Here is a 20,151-nt window from a genome sequence, read left to right on the forward strand (position 1 = left end):
ACCGAACATCTGAAGAGCTGTCGGGTCCCATCCACCTGTGGACCGAGCGGTCGGGCAGATTTTTGAACCATCGACATCAGAGTTGAAGACGAGCCCTTTCGGCACGAGGCCGAGAGGAAACTCCGTGTCCCTGGTGCGTGTTGGCAAAAGGGGGAAACCTTTGTAGCATCGGGCCAAAATGAGACGTAGCAATTGGGCTGCAGTTCATTTTTCAGCTATTAGGTTGTCACAGCTTGCTGTCGGGGTAATTCTCCCCTCCACCCAACACCTTTGATTAATTCATTAATTCGCCACCGAGATAAATTGCGTTTCAGTTTGCCTCCTCAAATTGGATACACCAACAGTCTCTCGTTCCCAGGGAAGACAAAAAAAAACAACATTAAGGAGAAAATAGATCTCCACTCATTTGACTTAATAATTTGCAGAGTTTTCATGTTTTATTTACACTTGCTAGACCTGCTGAGTCTCGTAAATCATTAACCCAATGAGGCAAATCCGTTGTGGTGGATTGATTTCGATTGGCTCCGTGGCCTTCCCGGCCTCGGCGTTCACACAGATGTCTAATGAAGAACACCGCTTGCATACTGGACATATTGCAGTTATGACAAATTATCAGTTATAATGTTATTGTCAGTGTTGTTCTATAACCATAACCAGTGCTGACCTATTCAATTCAGAGTTTTGGGAAAAGGGTTTGAGGGTTACTGAGGTTCAGAGACCCGAAGAGCTCAGCACGGACCAGCCCAGGTCCGGGCGTTTCCACTTCGAGTTGACATGCATCCCATCTCCAAACATGCTGATGTCATTTTCCATCATATCTCCTGCTGTGCTGCAGTCTCTAAAAAGAACATTGAGTGTAGGCGGTGCAGCGAGTAGCGCTGTTGTGTCACAACACCTGGGCGGTGTCAGGGGACATGGGTTCAATCACCAGTATGTGTAGAGTTTGCATTTTACATTTACATTTATTCATTTAGCAGACGCTTTTGTCCAAAGCGACGTACATCTCAGGAAAAGTACAATTTATGCATTACATTAAGAGAAGGAGACGTAGCTGCAGACATGAAAGTTTCAAGCAAACCTAGTTCGTTACCTACCACTTGCCGCACCGAGGTTCATCATTCAGGTAGGTGCATAAGGCACAGGATAGACAAATCCCGTGTGATTCTTTAGGGTGCTCTGGTTTCCTCCCAAAGACGTGTTTCACATGAATTGTTGAGTGCGTCGAGTGATTAACGGTGGGTATCGTACTGCAGTGTATCTACCATTCTAACTCACTTGGGCTGAGAAAATATGAGCTAAAATGTTACATGATGTCCACTGAAGGTCACTTTGGAGAAAAGGAAATAAGATGATTCCATTGGTCTAAAACGTCATCACAACAGTTGACCAGATCTTTTTCACACCTTTGTGAACCACAGCAACTTATGGCACAGGACCTGGAAACTGGCTCTGCTCAGTTGTGCTGGAGATGCAAGTTGACTTTGGAAAGTTAATAAAAGTTAGAGGAAGAAGTGTGGATGTAAAATGAACTTTCTGGAATGTCCCACAAATCACGTTGTGACTGCCTCACTAGACCTAGAGCCTCTGCTTTCGAATTCGCTTTCAAGGGTAACCTATTGGCTTCCCCGTTTGGAAAAATCTTGATTGAGCTCACTGGGACCGGCTCGTGGCTGAGGTCTTTCAAAGGCTGCCTGAGGGAATCCCTTGCTAAGTGAGATGTTGGAATCGGATAAAGTCCAGATATTTAGGACGAATCTGCATGTCTGAAGTGGACTCGCTGAAAGGGGTATTTGCTGGAGATTTGTTTCTCGGGACTGGTGAGAATCGCTAGTTGATTGTTTGTTAGGTGTATTGATTTTATTATTCCACCACAATAATGTCTGTATTACAGTTGGCTGCAGTGATCTATAAATCCAGAGTCTCTGCGGCCTCAGCGCTCGCACCCCCCCCCCCCCCCCCAACCCCCCACACACACATTTGTTATCATGGGGACCTCACCCTGACTCCTACTTTGTTGACAGTTTTTATAAAAGGCTCCCACAAGGTCTACATTTACTATTTTTGCTGCTCTTGTGGGGACATTTTTTTCCCTAAAAATATCCCAAGGTTAGGAAAACATGTCCACGCAGACGCCCTGATACACACTTACGGACAGATGCACACAGCAGGCCTCTCTCTCCCACACAGCGTGCTGATTGCACACGCGCAGTCTCTCAATGAGACACACGCTCGTCCCTTAAGCATTTTTATACGCACGCACACACACGCACGGAGCATATCGTGTACCTTGTTATAAGGAGGACATGAACGAATCACAGTGCGCTTCATAGTCAGTTATCTGGACTTCGCTCGCTGCTCGTCCTGCTGCAGGAGACGGTTTGACCCCCTGGTCCAACCACCAAGGAGACCTCGGCGCCGAGGCGGGGGGCGGCGACCGGGATCCAGCGGGCCCGTCTCCCACCAGCAGCTCGTGCCACGTCGCATCTGCTTCAGCACGGCGTCTCCTTCGGCCCAGATTAAATCCAACGCCCCTGGAGACGACAAAAGACTTTTGTCAAATTTTGCTTAGAAGAAACAATTCGCTGAGCAGTTCGATGTCCTTGTCAGGGGACACCTGGGGCACAAACAGTGTGGGACAGATATTCCTCAATCGCTGCAATGTCACAGTCGGTCAGACTGACTCCTGCGTCTGTGTGCGTGTGTGTGTGTGTGTGTGTGAACTTTGAAGAAATGTCCACATAAAGACAGCAAAGTGAAAAACAGACCTTGTGCTGACGTCCAGCTGTAAAGCAATGAAAAACAACCGAACCGCTGAAAGAAAACTCCGCAAGTGTGCGTAAATGCGAAGCCCCCACACTGGTACGTAAACAAATGTGTGTTTGCGTGTTTCAAGAGACGGAGAAGGAGCGGAGCGGAAGGACTTGAACGGCGACTACGTCGTTCCCGTTTTAAATCGAAAGCCGTCACCGCGATTTGTCCCAAAATCGATACCGAAGTCACGCGGCCGTAAAACGCGGATCCAACGGAGCACGGCGTGAAGCGCGCGACGACGCACACGGCGGCGATTTTACGTGGAATAAGTGCTCGTCCCGTGATGGCGAGAGCAGCGAGCACCTTGTCATTCCTCGCTCTCCTTGAAACGCAGGCAGCTTTTCATTACCTGCTGGAGGAGGAAGACAGAGAGCAACTCTGAGTGAACTCCTCCCTTCTGATGTGTGTCTCTCTGCGGAAAGTCTTTCTCTGAGCCTGTGTGTGCGCGTCTGTGTGTGAGACGGGAGATAAAAATCGTCCGTGACACACTCTGCCTTTGTGTGGGAGACAGGAGACAAAGTCATCCCAGAAATGCTGTGTGTGTGCGCGCGTGAATGTGAATGTCGGGAATTATTAGTGTGCGTGTGAGAGTGTGTGTGTGTCCTGCAGAAGGAGGGATGCTGGGAGCGAGGGCCACAGAGATGTTTACTGTCTCCTGAAGGAGAGGCGGCTGAGCGACGCCGGCGGGGCGCTGGCTGCAGGGACGGCTCCTGTCCTTGTGCCCCCCCCCCACACACACACACACACTCATACAGCCCCCCCATTTCGTCCATTTCTGCTTCATTACCCCCAGCCACCGGCAACCAGCTCCCGCAGCGGCTGTAAAAAAGACAGCAGCCCGGTTGCCGGCACCCCGGACCCAGCGCTCGCTCCCCAGTTATTAATCACCGCTCCGTTCTCCCTCCAAACACGCACCCCTGAAAAGTGTGCCTCCCCCCACGTTCTAGAAAGTTCTTTGCAAGAACCGGCTTCTCCAGGCGGCGACCTCCACGTACTCGGTGTGCCTTCCCCTTCAAGGTTCTCGATCATCATCCGGTGCATTGGCATGTTTTGTAGGAGAAGCAGGGCACCCAAACGTGGGGGGTCAAGGCCTTTCGCCTCCAGATGGAGATGGGTAACAGCTGATGGAGTAACATAGAGAAATGTCCTTTTCAACAAATAAATTCAATTAGTTTACCTCACTTTCATGTTTATTTCATGAACGGGTCCCTTTTTTGATTCATGCTAGCCTGGCGTACTTGGAGGAGGGTATGAATAAGCAGCTTCCCCCCCCCCACCGCCCCATCCCCACACTCATCCATAAGACTGCGAGCACCTGACAGGCTGCCAGGTGCGCCGGTGCCCAGGAGAGATGCCCCGGTGTGACCGGGCGCGGCGCTAAGCCCTCGATTCGGGGAGGTGTGTCGGAGTGGCCGCGTCCAGGCGTGCCGGGGAGCCTCCGGCGGATGCTGACATCGGCTGGCTGACTTCCCTCCCCTCCGGGCGGCGCGTCCGCGGCTCTGTAAGTGACCTGCTGTCTCTTGCTGACACCCGCTGGCAGAGAGGCGGAATATTAAGTCCCGAGCTGGAGGTCAAAGGTCAACACGGTGCCCACATGGCGGTGTACTGCATGAAGGACTCTGTGCAGACGGACAGTTCAGCCCCACACCCCCAAAGAAACGGCACAGCCCTTGAAGTCAGAGAGCGTCCATACACCCTCCCACCCCAGCCCATCCTGTGGGTCCTGGGGTACAAGGAGGTGACCTTGATGTCGGCCTCATCGCGGCTCCGTTGTCTGCAGACGGACCCAGGCGACGGGCGCTTCTTGACCACCCTGTGTGGGGGTGCTGCCATGTCTCCGTAATGGACTTGGCTGCACGTCCTCTGCCGAGTTTTCCCCCGACTCCCACGCGCCACTCCCATCCCGCCAGCCCCCCCAGCTCACCCCGCTCTGCAGATAGGGTGGACACTGGGGAACAGGGGCATCTTCTCAGGCAGACTGTGCAATTTAAACCTGCCTTAGGCATGTAGATTTTATTCCCCCGCGATATGGACGAAAATTAATGGAAATTGTTTTAGTGCTTCATTATTAACATTCTCCTTTGGATGCCCTTTTATCATATCCTGGTGGCTTCTCCGTTTTATTTTTTTCTTGCGAGCAAGGATATTTTTGGCCTAAGAGATAGTGTTTACACTGGATTATTACACTTGCGGTTAGTTCTTGTGCCGTCATTCCGGGGAACAGTTCGTTTATCGACTCTTTAGCCTTTGTCTCCTCGTCGGCCGTGTTTCGTTCATTACGCGTCAGCGGGTCAAGCCGATTTGGTCCTATCTCTCCCTCAGCGCAAAACGTTGGAAAAAGTTTTGGAGACTCAGAATTACGTTAATTCCCACATTTCGTGCAGCCCCCCCCCCCGAGAAGCGTATTCCCAGATCCAGGGTCCGACACACAGCGCGATATTTAAGTACGTGGGAATACAATTAACATTTCGCAGTTCATTATGCAGCCAGTGACATTCAAGGTCTATGATTGGGGTACGAGGTGGAGATGCTTGTATTGCGAGCAGCCTAGTGGGAAGCGTTTGACCTTGTGATACGGATAGCAGGATCTGCAGCGGGAAGGACTCGTGCCCCGGCGTGACGCGGTGAGGGAAGAAATATGACGGAGGAGTGAAGCAGGCATTCGGAGATGGCAAACGGCATCGGCGTACAGCACACGTCTGAATTCGAACCATCGGGTGCCACGAGCCCATCGGTCACGTCGTGACTTTTAACCACTTTTACGGCACAGGGCTGACAAACCTCTGTCAGTCCATTTCTCAACATCCCAAAACATAATGAAAAAATGTGAATTTCACTCTGCCTTGCATTAGAGAATGACCTGCGAGCTGTCCTGCTTTTTTCTTATTAATAAAATGTAAAGACCCACATCCCCCATTCCTAAGGGATAATCTTATTAGTTGTTTTAAGTGCGCTTCATTTTATTCTTTATTAAAATATTTTGGTGCATTAGATATGCAAATTCGGGCCAGTGTGTAATTAAGGTCTTGCTTTTAAAAAAAACTACTCTTCATTTGTAGGGAGATTATGTATTTTATTCTGCGGATTACAGTCAAGAGGAGGACCATGAAAAGGACTGCTTTCCCATTGTTACCAGGGTTATTCATGCCTATTACTGAAAAAGTGTGTTTATGATTGTAAAAGCCTCTTGTTACAAAATGTGTAAGAATGCGTAGCGCTTAGACTGTTAATTTCCACCTCCATTTGAAACACTGTGGGCGGGGATTTGTTGAGTGCCCCTCAGTCATTGGCTTTTGTGAAATCCACTATCCAATCACATCAATTTTGTGCGCATAACGACTAAAAAAGGAGGGAAATGGAGTGATTGTCAGTACAGCACTTACATGCATGCGTTGCTCAATGGCCTGTGTATATTTTTGCAAGAGAAATACAATTTATGACGCATGTTGAGGTGCACCTGTAAACGGAATCAGGTGAATGTTGATGCAACATTGAATGTACTGATCTCCAAAGAGGTGTGACAGTTACTTAATGACCGATAACATTTTTGCCGAGGAACCAGACAGCTGCTTCAGTCCCTGCATCCCTGCAGCAGCAGATTCACATTTCATGTGATTTTTCATCTCATGCAATTGTTATGTAACAGAAATGAGAGCTGGAAAAGAACTAAGTGAACAGATTTGTTTCCTCTCTGTTTGTCAAACATGTACTACCAACAATATGTCCAAGAAACATAATTTTGACAAATTACTGACCAGACAGTGCATATCCAAAACACAAACTTATGAATAAATCTGAATTCTGTTACATTTTCTCAGGGATCCACGGGCCCCAGAACGCCTGGCTGCAAACAAAATTTATGAAGCGCCTCTAATAAATTGCTTTTTTTCTATTTTTCATCTATTGTATAAATCTGTACACCAATCAGTTCCTGTTGAGTAACTGAGTATTGATTTGAGATACCCGTTTTGATGTGTGGTGACAGTAAGTTCTGAAGGAAAAGATCTCTTTTTTAGATATTTACTTACAAGAAGTTTCAATGAACTGTCAACAAGAACGGAGGACTCAGGTGCCAGATTCATGGTGAAGTTTAATAAGAGAATATATGGATATGGGAATCTTGTTCTTAAAATATTGAGTAACTTTTGATTTCCTGTCAAAACATATTTAAAATTTTAACAATGGAATTCCTCCTTTGGAGTAGGCCTCTTTTATGTTGTCACAAGAGGCAGAAAACATACAATATCAATATATTAGAATCCTTTCATTTTGCTGAGTGACATGTTAAATGGCAAAATAATATAAAAAGGCTCTTTAATTATTTGGGAAGATCACTCAAGGGGGGAGGTCTTTGATTAAGAATGCTGACAGAATCGGCACAGGGAACCAGACCGACTTTTCTGTTTGCTTTTTGTTTGATGTTAAAAATACAGTGTTTCGGCACGTTGTCCTACCCGGGGTTGAAGGACGCGAGCCGTCCAACGGAAGACGTTCGTGCAACTTTTTGTGCACAACCTCCAGCTGTAGTACCCTTGAGCAAACTACTTACCCATAATTGCTCCAGTAAAAATTACCCAGCTGTAGAAAGCGGTAAAATAATTGAAAGCTTGTAACTGTAATAACTGTAACTGTAACATCAACCTTAAGTCGCTTTGGAGAAAAGCGTCAGCTAAATCATTAAATGTAAATGCAAATGTAATGGAAACTTGTACATCCACCGCATACAAAGCGGTGTGCCAGGATTCCTCTGCTGGCAAGCGCCGGAAGTGGACGCTGGACCCCGTCCTCGCTGTTCGCACACTTCAGGGAATATCATACATAAGGAGGACAGCCTTCATAAGGAGGATAACGATGCGTAACGTCCTGTCCTGTCCTCTGTCCTTCGTATATCCCACTACAGACTTAAATGAAACAAACGAAACTCTTCGGCCCCTGTGCCAAGTGGGCTGTTTTGAGGTTACTGGGTAATTATTCATATTCACTCCCGAGACTGTAGTGGCCGTGTGAAGTGGAGACGTTTACTCGAAATCTCTAAAATCTCGGAGCGGGGGACGGGGTGGACGACACAGAAGTTTGGATATTTCGACACGTTTGAAAAAAGAATGCAGCCAGCAAAGGACAGCTGTTATGGTTAGTGGTCTCCACTCAGAGGTCTCGGGGTTGGTAAGTCTTAACCAGGATCTGTCCTTCATCCTGCAAGTCTTCAGATCAGCATGTGGAAGGATTATAAGCGCACGTCCTCAGATTACAAGCATGCTTCTGTTGTGAGGGTCGTGCCGCTCTGCAAAGGGACCCGACAATGAGACAGTGACCTGCAGCCCCTTTTCAAATCCGCTGCCAGCTTCTGAAAGGATTATGAAATCATAATCACAGCTGCTAGACTTGAGCAAAGCAGTGGACATATGTACAGAAGAGAGCGGTTCATGAGGGAGCTCTTGGAGCGCTATGGGAGGTGTTCTCCACCCAGAGCGGCAACAATACACAGGCTGTGTCAGAGGGAACAAATGGGAACGTGGCTGATAGAAAAAGGCGGTTCGGTCCGATCAGGACGCGCTTGCCAAATACTAACAACTGTCCAGTTTCCAAGTCCTGTGATTTTTCCTTTATTTTTTAAGCTCTTGATTTCACTCATGGATGCTTTGATGAGAGCCTCTGCGTTTTGCTTGCATGTGCCGTGCATAACGGGGGCTGCTGGCAGCCAGGAAGGTGGTCTCTGCACAGACCCAGTAGATGTACGTCAGCACCCATCCTTGGCGCTCGCTGCGGCACGGGGCCTCCATCGGGCCATGGGAGACGGGCCGCGGTGACATGGGGACGGAAGCCCCCTCCAACACAACAGCCTTCCAATTATCCTCTTCTGGCGCTGCATTATCAGGCAGATCGCGCCCCGTAATTACAGCATCCGTGGGCCTGTGTGGCTTCGGTCTCTGTGCCGTAAAGGACTGGCGGTGGGGGTGCCAGAATCGGCCCACTTAACGGTAAATAACGCAAAGCGCTCTTGACGCTTATTGAGAGGTGTTTCCAAATCCGACGCCTTTTCATGAGCACGGCGCCCCGGACGCCCAGAGAACCGTGCCAGAAGTGAAATGCTGCCAGGGAAAATCTGCTCTTTATTAACAGTGTGCATCCACCATTGGGTCCCACATGGCGTCTAGACGGTATCTCTGCATCCAACTACTTCACATCTTTTACTGTAACACACGTGCGCCGGTCCTCGTTTCTCGCAGCGTCCTCGCAGATTTATTGCTGAATTTTTCACTAGTCACAGAAGATACTCTCCAATCCGAACTCGCGTAGCGTTTGATCCTAATCGTGCTCCTCTTAGACATAATTGTGAAACAAAGTAAGCGCTGTAGAAAATATCAAGGCAGTCATTCATGAATAATAGATAAACATAAAAAGATCAACAGAGTCTCTTATTCTCCAAGAAGCTCAGGTCAGATGTGTTCTAAGGGAAACGCTCAGATGATATCAAGTGGAAAACATCTGACGCTTTTCTAATCGCACTGGAAATGGACAAATATGCACAAATAAAGAATAAAGCAAAACTAATAACAATAACATATTTATTCAAACATTTTCAATTAATTAGGATGCTGTGTTTTGTGCTGATCAATGGCTTTCATTATTTATTATTCATTTGTTTTGATTTTGTCCCAAAAGTAAAACACAACCTGAATAAATTAATAAGCAAGGTTTTACATTCCTCCAGCACAGCTCCCCTCCAGAATTGACATAAACTGGTGAAATATCACTTTGATCTTGTTTTCTGAACAACAAAAGCCTGACTAGCTTAATTTAAAATATTTCCAAGTTTCCCCCAATTCATTAATTTTTTTCATGCTTTGCGGAAGAAAAAAAATGGAGGCAAAATGAAAATGACAATATAGAAGCCCCAGGAACTGAAATTAACTTGCTCGATCCCCGTGCGCCGCTGTTTACCCGTGACTTGGCGGGTTGGCGGGGGGTTACTGTTGCCGGATCACATGACCTCTGACATTTCGGCTCTCTAGAGCAGGGCACCTCCAGCTGGTTTCGTGTGTCAGCGGTGCTGCCTCGGTGCCCGCCGACAGAGCCGAGGTCTCCAGCGGGGCTGCCGGCATCGGGAAAGATCACCACACGCTGTACCGCACCAGGCCCTCCGCAGAGCCCCTCCGAATCTATTTACCTTGGCAGCTTCTTCAAGGGCGCAGAAGAGGGTCGAACTCACCCAGTGTAACTACAGCCCAATACCATTAACTTATCATGGGTTCAGGAGGAGCGGAGAAAAGAAGCAGTGTGTGTGTGTGTGTGTGTGTGTGTGTGTGTGTGTACCTGCGTGTTCCTGCAGTTACACTCCAGCTCTATAGGAATGCCAAGCAATGCTGCGTTTTAATGGAAGTGGTCGGGAGCAAAGCTCCCGGTCGATGCGTGAAGCCGGCCCTGTTCGATAGGCATGAGCGAAGCATTGATCAGCGCGAGAGTGGGATTAATTGCTCCTGTAGTCAACCAGATAATCATCCGTTGGAAATCCTACACCTTTATCTGGCTAGTCAGTTACAGTGCACACCCATCCCTCACCCAGCGGGATTCATTCGTTCCACGAAATCACCCCGTTGGGCAAATTCCTGTCGTGAGGGGATGGAGTTAATGGGACAAAATTGATCCCAGGAAAAAAATCACCGAAGAATCACCAAAGATTAATTTAAAAACAAATATTAAAGATGTTGTCATGCACGACAACCAACCAACCAACGTCAACAGCCTGTTGTCCTGAGCGGGGTCGTGGCGGGCTGGGGCCTGCCTGGCAGTGCGGGGCGCGGGGCCTGGGAGGGGGGGGCACGCCGAGGGCAGGACGCCGGTCCATCGGCCGGCACCCCAAGCAGGGCTCGAGTACCAGACCCGCCACGCAGCAGGCACTGGCTAAACCCACCGTGCCACCACACCCCCCATGACAGTGACCACATCTCTATGTTAGGTATGGAAGTAAAACGACTGCAAGATGGGCAAAAATGGTAGTGTACTAAATTTATGAGCCCCTTTTCTGGAAAAAAGGTATATATTATCACACGCCATAATAGCAATGTTTCATTGTACACGACCTGTTGTGTGAGGGATGGGAGTACAGTATTCTCCCTTGGCGGGTCCACATTTTAGTGGAAATAAAGCACCGGCCACAGTCCAATACACATGGAGTACAGGGGCACAGCGTCCTTACTGGAAATATAGGCTGTTCACAATGACGGGGTTTCCACGCTCCTGTTTTTGCATTAACTCCATCAGTGCGCCTTCACGCGGCCGACCGTCGTCATTCCCAGCGGCCGGTAGCTCCTTAACTATTAGGATTTCACGTCGGCGAGACGCGCCGAAACTCCGCGCACGCGGCGCAGCGCGAGGCAACCTCCGCGGCCTCCGAGTCGCGCCTCTCGAGGGAGTCGTAACGGAAAGGGCCTCTTCCTCCCGACGGCGGACGCGCGGCTAACGGCACCCGGTCGCGCCAAGTGTTACACTGACATTTATTCATTTAGCAAACGCTTTACTCCAAAGCGACGTACGTCTCGTAGAAAATACAGTGTGTTCATCACATTAGCAGGAAGAGAGACGTGGTTGCGGACGTGCGATTCTTAAGCGCAGCTAGTTTCTTTCGTTCCACCTTGCGAACCCGCGTTCATCACACGACTAGCTGCTTTGTTTTGTGCCTTAAGTGTTTTACGCACGTAGATGCAGGAGCCCCAGGCGACGCGAAAGCGGATCGATACGCTCGCTGCTGTTCCCGCCCTTACCTGACGATTCCGCATAGCTACCGTTGGCGGGTTTATTTATGTCGCTGCACGCATCCCGTTTGTGATGCCGGTGGCGTGTTGCGTGTGTTTTTTTATTTCCGACGCAGCGTCACGGTGAGCCTCAATCCTGAGGGTTCAGACTAATCTCCCAATTTGCAAATGCGATGTGCCTCTCGGACGGGCTCCTCGCTTGTCCTTGCTGACTGGTCAATGCTAATGCTGTTATTTACCCAACCCTGAAATGAATAGGCAGCGGATCAATCCTCCGCTCAGCCGCACGGGGCGGCGGGCGCGCTGACGGGCCCGCGCTTCCGCACGCGAAAACCCGCCGCTCGCTCTCTCTCTGCTCATGGAAGGAAGGGGGCTGCGCGAATTTCGCGGCCCGGAGCGGCGCTGCTGTCGGAGCGTTTTTCAGCTTGACCCAATTTCTGCGCTTGGCCGGGCTTCTGCTGCCACGGCTGGGGTGGGGGGGATCCCGGCAGATGCCGGCCCAAAGAGGCCACGGCGTCTCCTGACAGACAAGAACAGCGGTGTGTTATCCTCTTGCGGATTGAACACCTACGCGCGCGCGCACACGCAACGCAGGCGCGTGCCGCAGAGCCGCAGCGAGGTCCCATTCCCCTCCCTCCCTCCCTCCCTCCCCGCCTCCCCCCACCACCACCACCACCCCCATAAAACTCTCGCCTCAATCGAGCTGCATCTGGAAGCTCTGAAAGTTATAAATTAAACATAAATGCAAATACGCCGCAACATTGTTCTCCTCGGCTTCTGAGGATTAGCTCAAGGACGGTGAAGTGTATTGACGAGCAACACGGAAGTGAGAGCTGCCGGGTCGCCGAGATGCACCCGGACGCGCGTCCATTTGTCTTGGAAGAATAATTAGCGGGTTCTCGACCCAGAGTGGAACATCCCGATTTCCAGAGGCCCTCATTAGAGACGGCGGCGGCGCGAAAACTACACCTGGAATAGGCCGTCCGCGCAGAGGCCCAGCCCATGCGATGCGCCAAACAGTAACGCGTTCGATATTGGCTCCATATGCGTCGCGATTGTTACGAGGGAAAATTAAAGCGCCCCCAAAAATGGGGGGTGGGACCGGAATCCTTCCCGTTCGGCAGCCCACGTGTCCCGGCTTTCCTTTCAAGTCCACGTGCTGCTGCTGCCGGAGAGCGTCGTTGCAACACTTAACAAGAAACCACGGTCCAAAAGCAGATATTTCACCCGTTTTACAGCCGAGGTAACGACTCGAACTGTCGCACGCGCTGCCTGGCGCACACTCCTCGTTCCAGTCAGGAGTAATGGCCGTGGCTCTCCGAATAGCTTAACCTTTTTATTCCTCCTCTGAACACGAGAACACGGAAGACGTGCCGCAGAACTCCCGCTCGCCAGCTCAGCTGAACCAGTGTAAACTCAGGCGGACTACATGGTATTTCAGACCTCACGTCCGCGCTCACGCGCCAATTTCATCTATAAATCACGACTCTTCTCAAGTTCCTTCTGACATTTTGCATTCTATTTGAACACTGCGAATATACAGAGGGAGAGCTACAAAATGCATTTACAGCGTACAGCAACCGGCTTCTGATCAGCTGCAAATGCGAGCGAGTCTCAAGCAACAGTGAAAAACCGAAACGCACGTACGTGAAATATCTTTCAAAACGCAACGTATGAGTTAATGTTTTAAAACACATCACCTCAAATTATATGAATTATTAAGATGTTACTGGAATTTAGGTCCCTGCAGTCTCTTGAGAGCATCGTTTGTGTTTGGGAAAACATTGTGGAAAATGCATCGGCTTCACACCGCAGCTGTGTGCACGCACCGAGGAGGGCCATGAACGGCACAGCGCATTGTCATGAAAACAAGGCTCCTCTGAGGGTTTCTTGTGCCGCACGGGGGCTGTGAGCTGTGTAGTCTCCCCTCGGGCCTCTGGAGCCGAGTCTGGGAGAACTCTTCGTCTTGTTATTCCCTCGCAAGACAGGGCCTTAAACCCATTCCGCTGGAAACGGAGCCTTGACCCAAAGCATACACCATGAGTTCTTCATCTGATGTCTGTGGACCCCCCCACCCCCCGGGGCGGTCTGATAATGTGCTTCAGGTGGGTCTGTGGAACGCTGGTTTGCTTTGCAAACACCACCAACTAATTACACACTCATCGGCTGAAGCCACTTGTCCCGAGCAAGGTCGCGGCGAGCCGGAGCCTAAGCCGGCAACACAGGGCATAGGGGACACACCCAGGAAAGGACGCCAGTCCGTCACAAGGCACCCCAAGCGGGACCCGAACCCCAGACCCGCCAAAAAAGCAGGAGCGGACCAAGCCGGCTGCACCACCGCACCCCCACTAACTAAAGAAACATACAGAAATAGAATCAAAATGTTATTATGCTATAATTCTATGTGGAGGTATGTTTCAGAGAAAGAACCTGAGTGCAACATATTCTCCAAATTTATTGATGGACATGCAATGTTTCCAGGAGGATCCCTTAGCTTTCATCAGATTGATTCCGTGGCCTAGAGAAGGTGAAGAACCCCTGGCCTAGACCCAGAGCCTTGACGAAACACTTGGACAAACAATGACAACAGCCACAAGCGCTTTAGGGCAGAGTGAATTCAGAGAGTAAAATGAGCGGTGTTGGTGGAAACTGGTCGCCAGTCGGACATCGATGAGCCTCGCTGGTTTCGTGCACTTCGCCCTTCGGCCGCTAGGGGTTCCTTCCTGCTCCCGCTGATCTTAATGGCAGCTGACAGCCAAGGAGAGGCGAAACCTTCACTCTCAGCGTTTCTGGATCAGCTGCATTTCAATCAAGTTGCTTCACATTTTTATTTTTCTGCCACTCAGCTGCATGTTTATTTAAAGCATTCCCTTACATTGAGCAAAACTATTTTGTGTGATGATAAACCAAAGACTTTTGGAAACTAAATTATTCAAAGTCAAGGGGAACAACTGCAGATGCTGCTATTCAGGGTGTACAAGAATGTAAGTATTCTGGGCAGTTTTTAAAACTATATAACTATATTAATCAGTTTGGAATACATGATGCAGAGCTTTCTTTTCTCATGTACATTCAAAGAGGACAGTTATAGCAGAGTGGTTAGTGCTACTGGCTTTAGACACAATGGTTGCAGGTTTGATCCCCACTTCTGATTGTAGTACCATTGAACAAGGTACTTATCCTCAATAGCTCCAGTAAAATTTCCCAGCTCTATAAATTGGTAAACACTTGTAAGTCATGCTGGGGGGGGCTCAGTTAAATGAGCAAATGTAAAAACTTGTGTAGGCCATTACAATGAATAGAGCTACATGTATAAATGATGAAAAATATCTCCAGTACTAAATCTGTAGGCCTTCTAGTGTTTCATTATTCTCAAATTTCAGTTCTTTGTCTTTATTTGGGGGGGGGGCACAGTGGCGCAGTGGGCTTGACCGGGCCCTGTTCTCCGGTGGGTCTGGGGTTCGAGTCCCACTTGGGGTGCCTTGTGACAGACTGGCATCCTGTCCTGGATGTGTCCCCTCCCCCTCCAGCCTAACGCCCTGTGTTGCCAGGTTAGGCTCCAGCTCCCCGCAACCCCATATGGGACAAGCGGATACAGATGATGTGTGTCTTTGTTATGCAATTGTGATGGCCAGCAATCACTCTTCCTGTGTTAAGACTCCTTCTTCAGAAAGTGTGTAGGCTGTGTGGGGTATCTCCCTGGGCAGACATGTGAAAGTGGGAAAAAAAAAAATACATGTTACACTAAATTCAAGTGACATTTGTCTGGATTTGGCAAATTTAGTGGTTTATGTAAGGGTGCAGGAAAAGGAAAAAAACACTAGAGCAAATGAAAGATGTTTGCCATGAGAGTGTCGTTGCTAATGTTTCATTGTGAATTTACTGTAGGCTTCTCAATTACAGAACATTGGGAAATAAAACTAAATTTGCGGTTTGGCATGAATGTAACATAGCTGAAGGGGGGTAACGGGGAGTACGTTTTATTTCTGTCGCCTGTGTCTTTAAGAGGGAGTTCCAGGTACCCAGAGGAGGGGGTGGATGGATCAGCCGCAGGAACAGCCGAAATTTCTTTAACTGGGAAAACTGCGGATCGGAAAACAGTCATGAAGGCTGTGGAGGGGGTTTTCCAACTCCCACACACACAAAAGGAATCAGGTTAAGAATAAGATTTTCTGCTCAAGGTAACTGCCAACACCTCATACACGGCATAATTATAGATACACACTAAGGAAATGGTCCTTTGGTTGTATGTGGATCAGTCCCAGTCTCAGCGAAGCAGGAAAGTGGACTGAGCCTCGGGGAGGGAAGAACTTCAATCACGGAATGGAGCCCCGGAATGGAGTCAGCGATCCTATTCATAGGACACGAGGAAGCGCTGCAGAACGAACTGTGGAACATGCATATCTCTGTAGTTCAGTCTGTCCGCATTAATAATAGTAATAATAGAACTTGTGAAAAACATTAAAAATATCATCTCTATTGTGGTTTTACGCACAGCTGGATAATTTTTCCTAGATCAATTCATGGTAAGGAGCTTGCTTGAAGATAGTCTACTACAGCAGGAGGAGGGATTTGAACCTGTGTGACCTCTGAGCACAAAGGCAGTAATTCTAACTACTTCGCTACCTGCTGCTGTGTAAGTATTTTCACACCAATATGCAACAGAATATAATCAGTTTTTAAGGGGTCAATAAATATACTGCCTGGATAGCCTGACAGAAGCACATAACAAAAGGCATTTTCTGGGATGTATTTGAATTATGCCCTCGTGCCTTGCGTTGATACACAAACACCATTTGAAAATGAGTCTTAATTTTGGATTTCCACAATAAACCCAGTTTAGTGTTGCGTCGGCTAATCGAACCCACTTTGCAGTGGAACTCCAGTCCTGGTTTTGCGGGCGACGCGCGTCCACAAAACCGATAATAAGCAGCGGATCCGCTCCGTCTCAGGCCACGCTGGGCCACGGAGGCTCTGGGAAACGATCGCTCGCCCATATCCGGGTTACAGAGGCACGGGAACAAGAAAAGTTTCATTTAAACGTGGAGGAAAACTTTTAACGTGAAATGTGATCGAGGTGACCGCGGCAGCCGCTGTCACTGAGGGGGACCAGATATTAACGAGTTCCTGGATACTGCTGTGTGTTTTTGCCCATGAATTGAAGGATATTTTCTCCTTCTCCACTCTTTCTTTTCATCGGCTCGCTGCTGTCAGCTCCTCTCACTCAGCCGCCGATCTTATGGTGGTCCTCTGAGATGTAGGGGCGATCATGGCCGCGCAAGTGGCATCGGCTCCGGCGGCGACCAGCGGTAAAAACCCCGCTCTTTCGGGCGGCTTGAACCAGGAGCGGAGCTCCGCCGTGCAGGGCTCTGGACCCGCGCTCAGGGCGGCGGACGGGACTCGATCCGTGAACAATGTAGACCATCATCATCACCATCACCACCACCATCATCACCACAGCGAGCCGAGCGCGGCCAACCCGCGAGACAAGGACGGGGGGAACCCGGCCGGTTCCGCTCCGAACCCCGGCGTGGACACGGGTCTCATGGCGAACCACAAGATGAGGATGATCGGGGGAGGAGATCCCGCAGCTCCGCAGCAGCAGCCGCCGCCGCCGCCGCAGCACGCGCGTCTCATGCCAACCAACAACACTAACAGCAGCCTGGCTCCGGGTCCGAGGGAGAGAGAGGGGGAAGGGGACGGTCGGCCCCATGCGGGTAAGGACATCGCGTTGGCAAACCAGGTCGAGCAGCAGCAGCAGATGCTGAGCAAAAGTGAGGAGGAGCACCGTCCGTGCAAACCGGGCGAGCGGATGGGCTCCGGGTACGAGCACGAGCTCGAGAACTCGGGGCCAGCGGGCGGCGCGAGGGGCAACGGCGCGGCGTCCGACTTCAGCCACCATCCTCCTCATGCTCCTCACCATCCTGCTCACTACTACGGCAGTGCCCGAGCAGGGCCGTGCTTTGATAAACATGGCGGACAACAAAACCCCGGCGTGGGCATCGTGGATCCGGCGCTCAACTCCCACGACGGCTTCCACAACAGCCAGTACAACCAGTACGGCGGCTACCGGGCGGCCTTCGGCAGCGGGGGGTACGGCGTCATGAGCTCCTCGAGGCAGGGCGGGAGCAACATGGCGATCGCCGCGGGGAGCAGCGCGGCCGGCAACCTCGGGAAAGCCTCCATGGCCTCCGCTTCCACGTCCGGGGGGTTTCAGAGGTTCCCCGGGCAGAGTCAGCACCCCACCGGGGCGACCCCCACCCTGAACCAGCTGCTCACCTCCCCCAGCCCCATGATGAGGGGCTATGGCGGCGGCTACCAGGACTACACCCCCGCGGCGGGGCAGCAACAGCCGGGGGTGGGCAAGGACATGGGCTCCCAGTACGCGTCCGGCGTGCACGGCTGGGGGGCGCAACAAAGGAGCCACGCCGCGCTGAGCCCCGGACACGGCGGACAGGGCGTGAGCAGAGCGCAGGTGAGCCCCGCGGTCTCCTCCCTCCCCCTCCGGAGGCGTTCCGTTTACGCTGTGAGAACGTTGCCTGGACGTTGTTTCCCGAGTCCCGACTTTCCCCGGTTCTCTGTCTGTGTGTTGTGCCTTTTTTTTTTTTTTTTTTTTTTTTTTTTTTTTTTTTGTTAGAGAAAATAATGCACGAAATACATAATCACATAATAAGCAGTAATTTTCTTTCTTCCAAGTGAACTTTCCATATGGACAAGAATCTGTGACTCGTACACAAATATTTAGAAAAGTAACAGCTTTCGGTCTATTCTGACACTTTTTTTTTTTTTTTTTTTTTTTTTAAAAAGAAATTTTTGAAATCTTAAGGATTTGAATTGGTGAGTTTATTCACCGCGTTGGAAACCGTAGAACATTCTCGCACGTACACTGAGGTAAATTTAATTAAAGGGGACACAATGGATTGTCTCTGCTTTGGTTTTAATTTGAATGAAACATTTTGACACTGATAAAAGTAGAAGTGGTTTCGTCGCTGAAGTACATAAAATGCGTTCAAAAATAAGTCAACTAGCGCTGGAGGTGCGCCGTCGTGTCGACGTGATTGTAGACACGTTTTTATCCAGAGCTCAGTCTCACAGCCAACTCGTCACTGTACATACCAATGTTTCAACGCGTCTGATAAACGCATATTAGAAAAATAAATACTCGGGGTTATTTTTAATGGACGTTTCGCAGTGAACCGCCACACAGCGCCCAAGTTTAGTTTGAATTGCGGAGGTAAAGTGGCTCGGACGGCCGCCACACCACCGCCTCCGCGTTAACACCCGATCTACCCGCTGATTGGCTGTTCCGGTCGGCCGCGTGCCCGAGGGGGGTCTGCGTGTACGCGCAGCGCGGACGTGCGCGCTGTCTCGCGGGAAGTCCATTTATTACTCTCCGGGTTGATTGATTGTTTCCTGGTAATTAATTACAACTTTTTTTTAATCTGTTTTTTTTCCGAGTTTATGTAGAAAGTGACACGTATAGTTTTTATACGGATAACTTAAAATAAGTCTGAAATGGGTCTAGCCAGACTTACCCAGTCATTTATTGGCATTATTTTATTGCTGGCTTCAAAGGCCATGTGGCATTATGGTACATGGAAGAACAGCTAGTGGTTGGACAGAAATGAATTTCCATTGAATAAAAAGTTAAATCATGTCATGTGGGTGGGTTTCTGGTCTTGTTCAGCCACAAACGCAGTGTCAGTCCGGTGCAGCGAAAGTGGTTTTTGGGGGAGGGGAACGGGCTGGGAGCCGTTGTTTGATGGCGAGAACTGAAACCTTGCACCCAAAGTGTAATTTAGGTTCATTTCATCACCAAAGGTGGGGTTTCACTTTCTGGAAGAAGCTACTGTATATTTACCCTTGAACAAGCTTTTTTTTTTTTTTTTTTTTTTTTTTTTTTTTTTTTGGAGACTCCAAATGATTTTAGGCCACATTTTTCCTTGAAAGTTGTGCTGAATTCTGTGGCCTTAACATTGTAAGTGTGCTTTGGTGGTTATTGGAGGTATCTTTCCATGCGTTCCCCCACCCCCCCCATGATGTTTTTGCTCCTCAGGGTGTGTTGGGTAGGTGGAAAATGCTCTGTGTTGATTGATAGATTTTACTGAAGAGTTACAAAATGACCTGGATGCACTAGCATTGGCTAATATGCACTCTGGGGCCTTCCTGTGAATACATCCTTGGAAGAAGCGTTTTATTGCACTGTGCTTTGGGTCTTGGGTTTTTGAGAAATGAATTGTGATGAAATATCAGCCGACCTACTTTTTAACTCAAACCTGACAAATCGTTCTTTTATTCTCCTTGCTCTTGTTCTGTTCATTTACATTCATTTCAATTACTGTAGTGGTTTCATGCCATCCATAGTAGCGGACAGAAGGGGACAACTTCCCCCCCTCCCTCCCCCCTTGTAGGTATTGCAATTTAAATTCATTCGTGCTGGAGGACCGTGGAAGATGAAATTGAATCTTAAATGGAAATTTAAAAAGGTATCTAACAGAGGGACTCCATGTGTTGGAAATGTTTCCCACATTACAGGTGTGTTTGTTCAACATGCCCTCTGCCCTGTACAAGTGTAACAACAAACGGG

The 20,151-nt window shown here is 49.4% G+C and overlaps 1 protein-coding gene across 8 annotated transcripts in view; it reads left to right on the top strand.

The window, feature by feature from the left end:
• Positions 1-15,991: 15,991 nt before the first annotated feature.
• LOC108941420 (AT-rich interactive domain-containing protein 1B-like) overlaps positions 15,992-20,151 on the top strand; it is a 115,748-nt gene continuing 111,588 nt past the window's right edge. For 6 of the 8 annotated variants that reach the window (XM_029258503.1, XM_029258505.1, XM_029258506.1 and 3 more), the window contains exon 1: positions 16,523-18,039. In XM_029258503.1, coding sequence (XP_029114336.1) covers positions 16,834-18,039 — 1,206 coding nt within the window. In that variant the 5' untranslated portion in view covers positions 16,523-16,833. Of the gene's footprint in view, positions 16,201-16,522; positions 18,040-20,151 lie in introns of those variants that run through there. The other 2 variants (XM_029258501.1, XM_029258502.1) reach the window with 2 other exon arrangements.

Source organism: Scleropages formosus, chromosome 15 (assembly GCF_900964775.1).
Source record: "Scleropages formosus chromosome 15, fSclFor1.1, whole genome shotgun sequence".
Lineage (NCBI taxonomy): Eukaryota > Metazoa > Chordata > Actinopteri > Osteoglossiformes > Osteoglossidae > Scleropages > Scleropages formosus.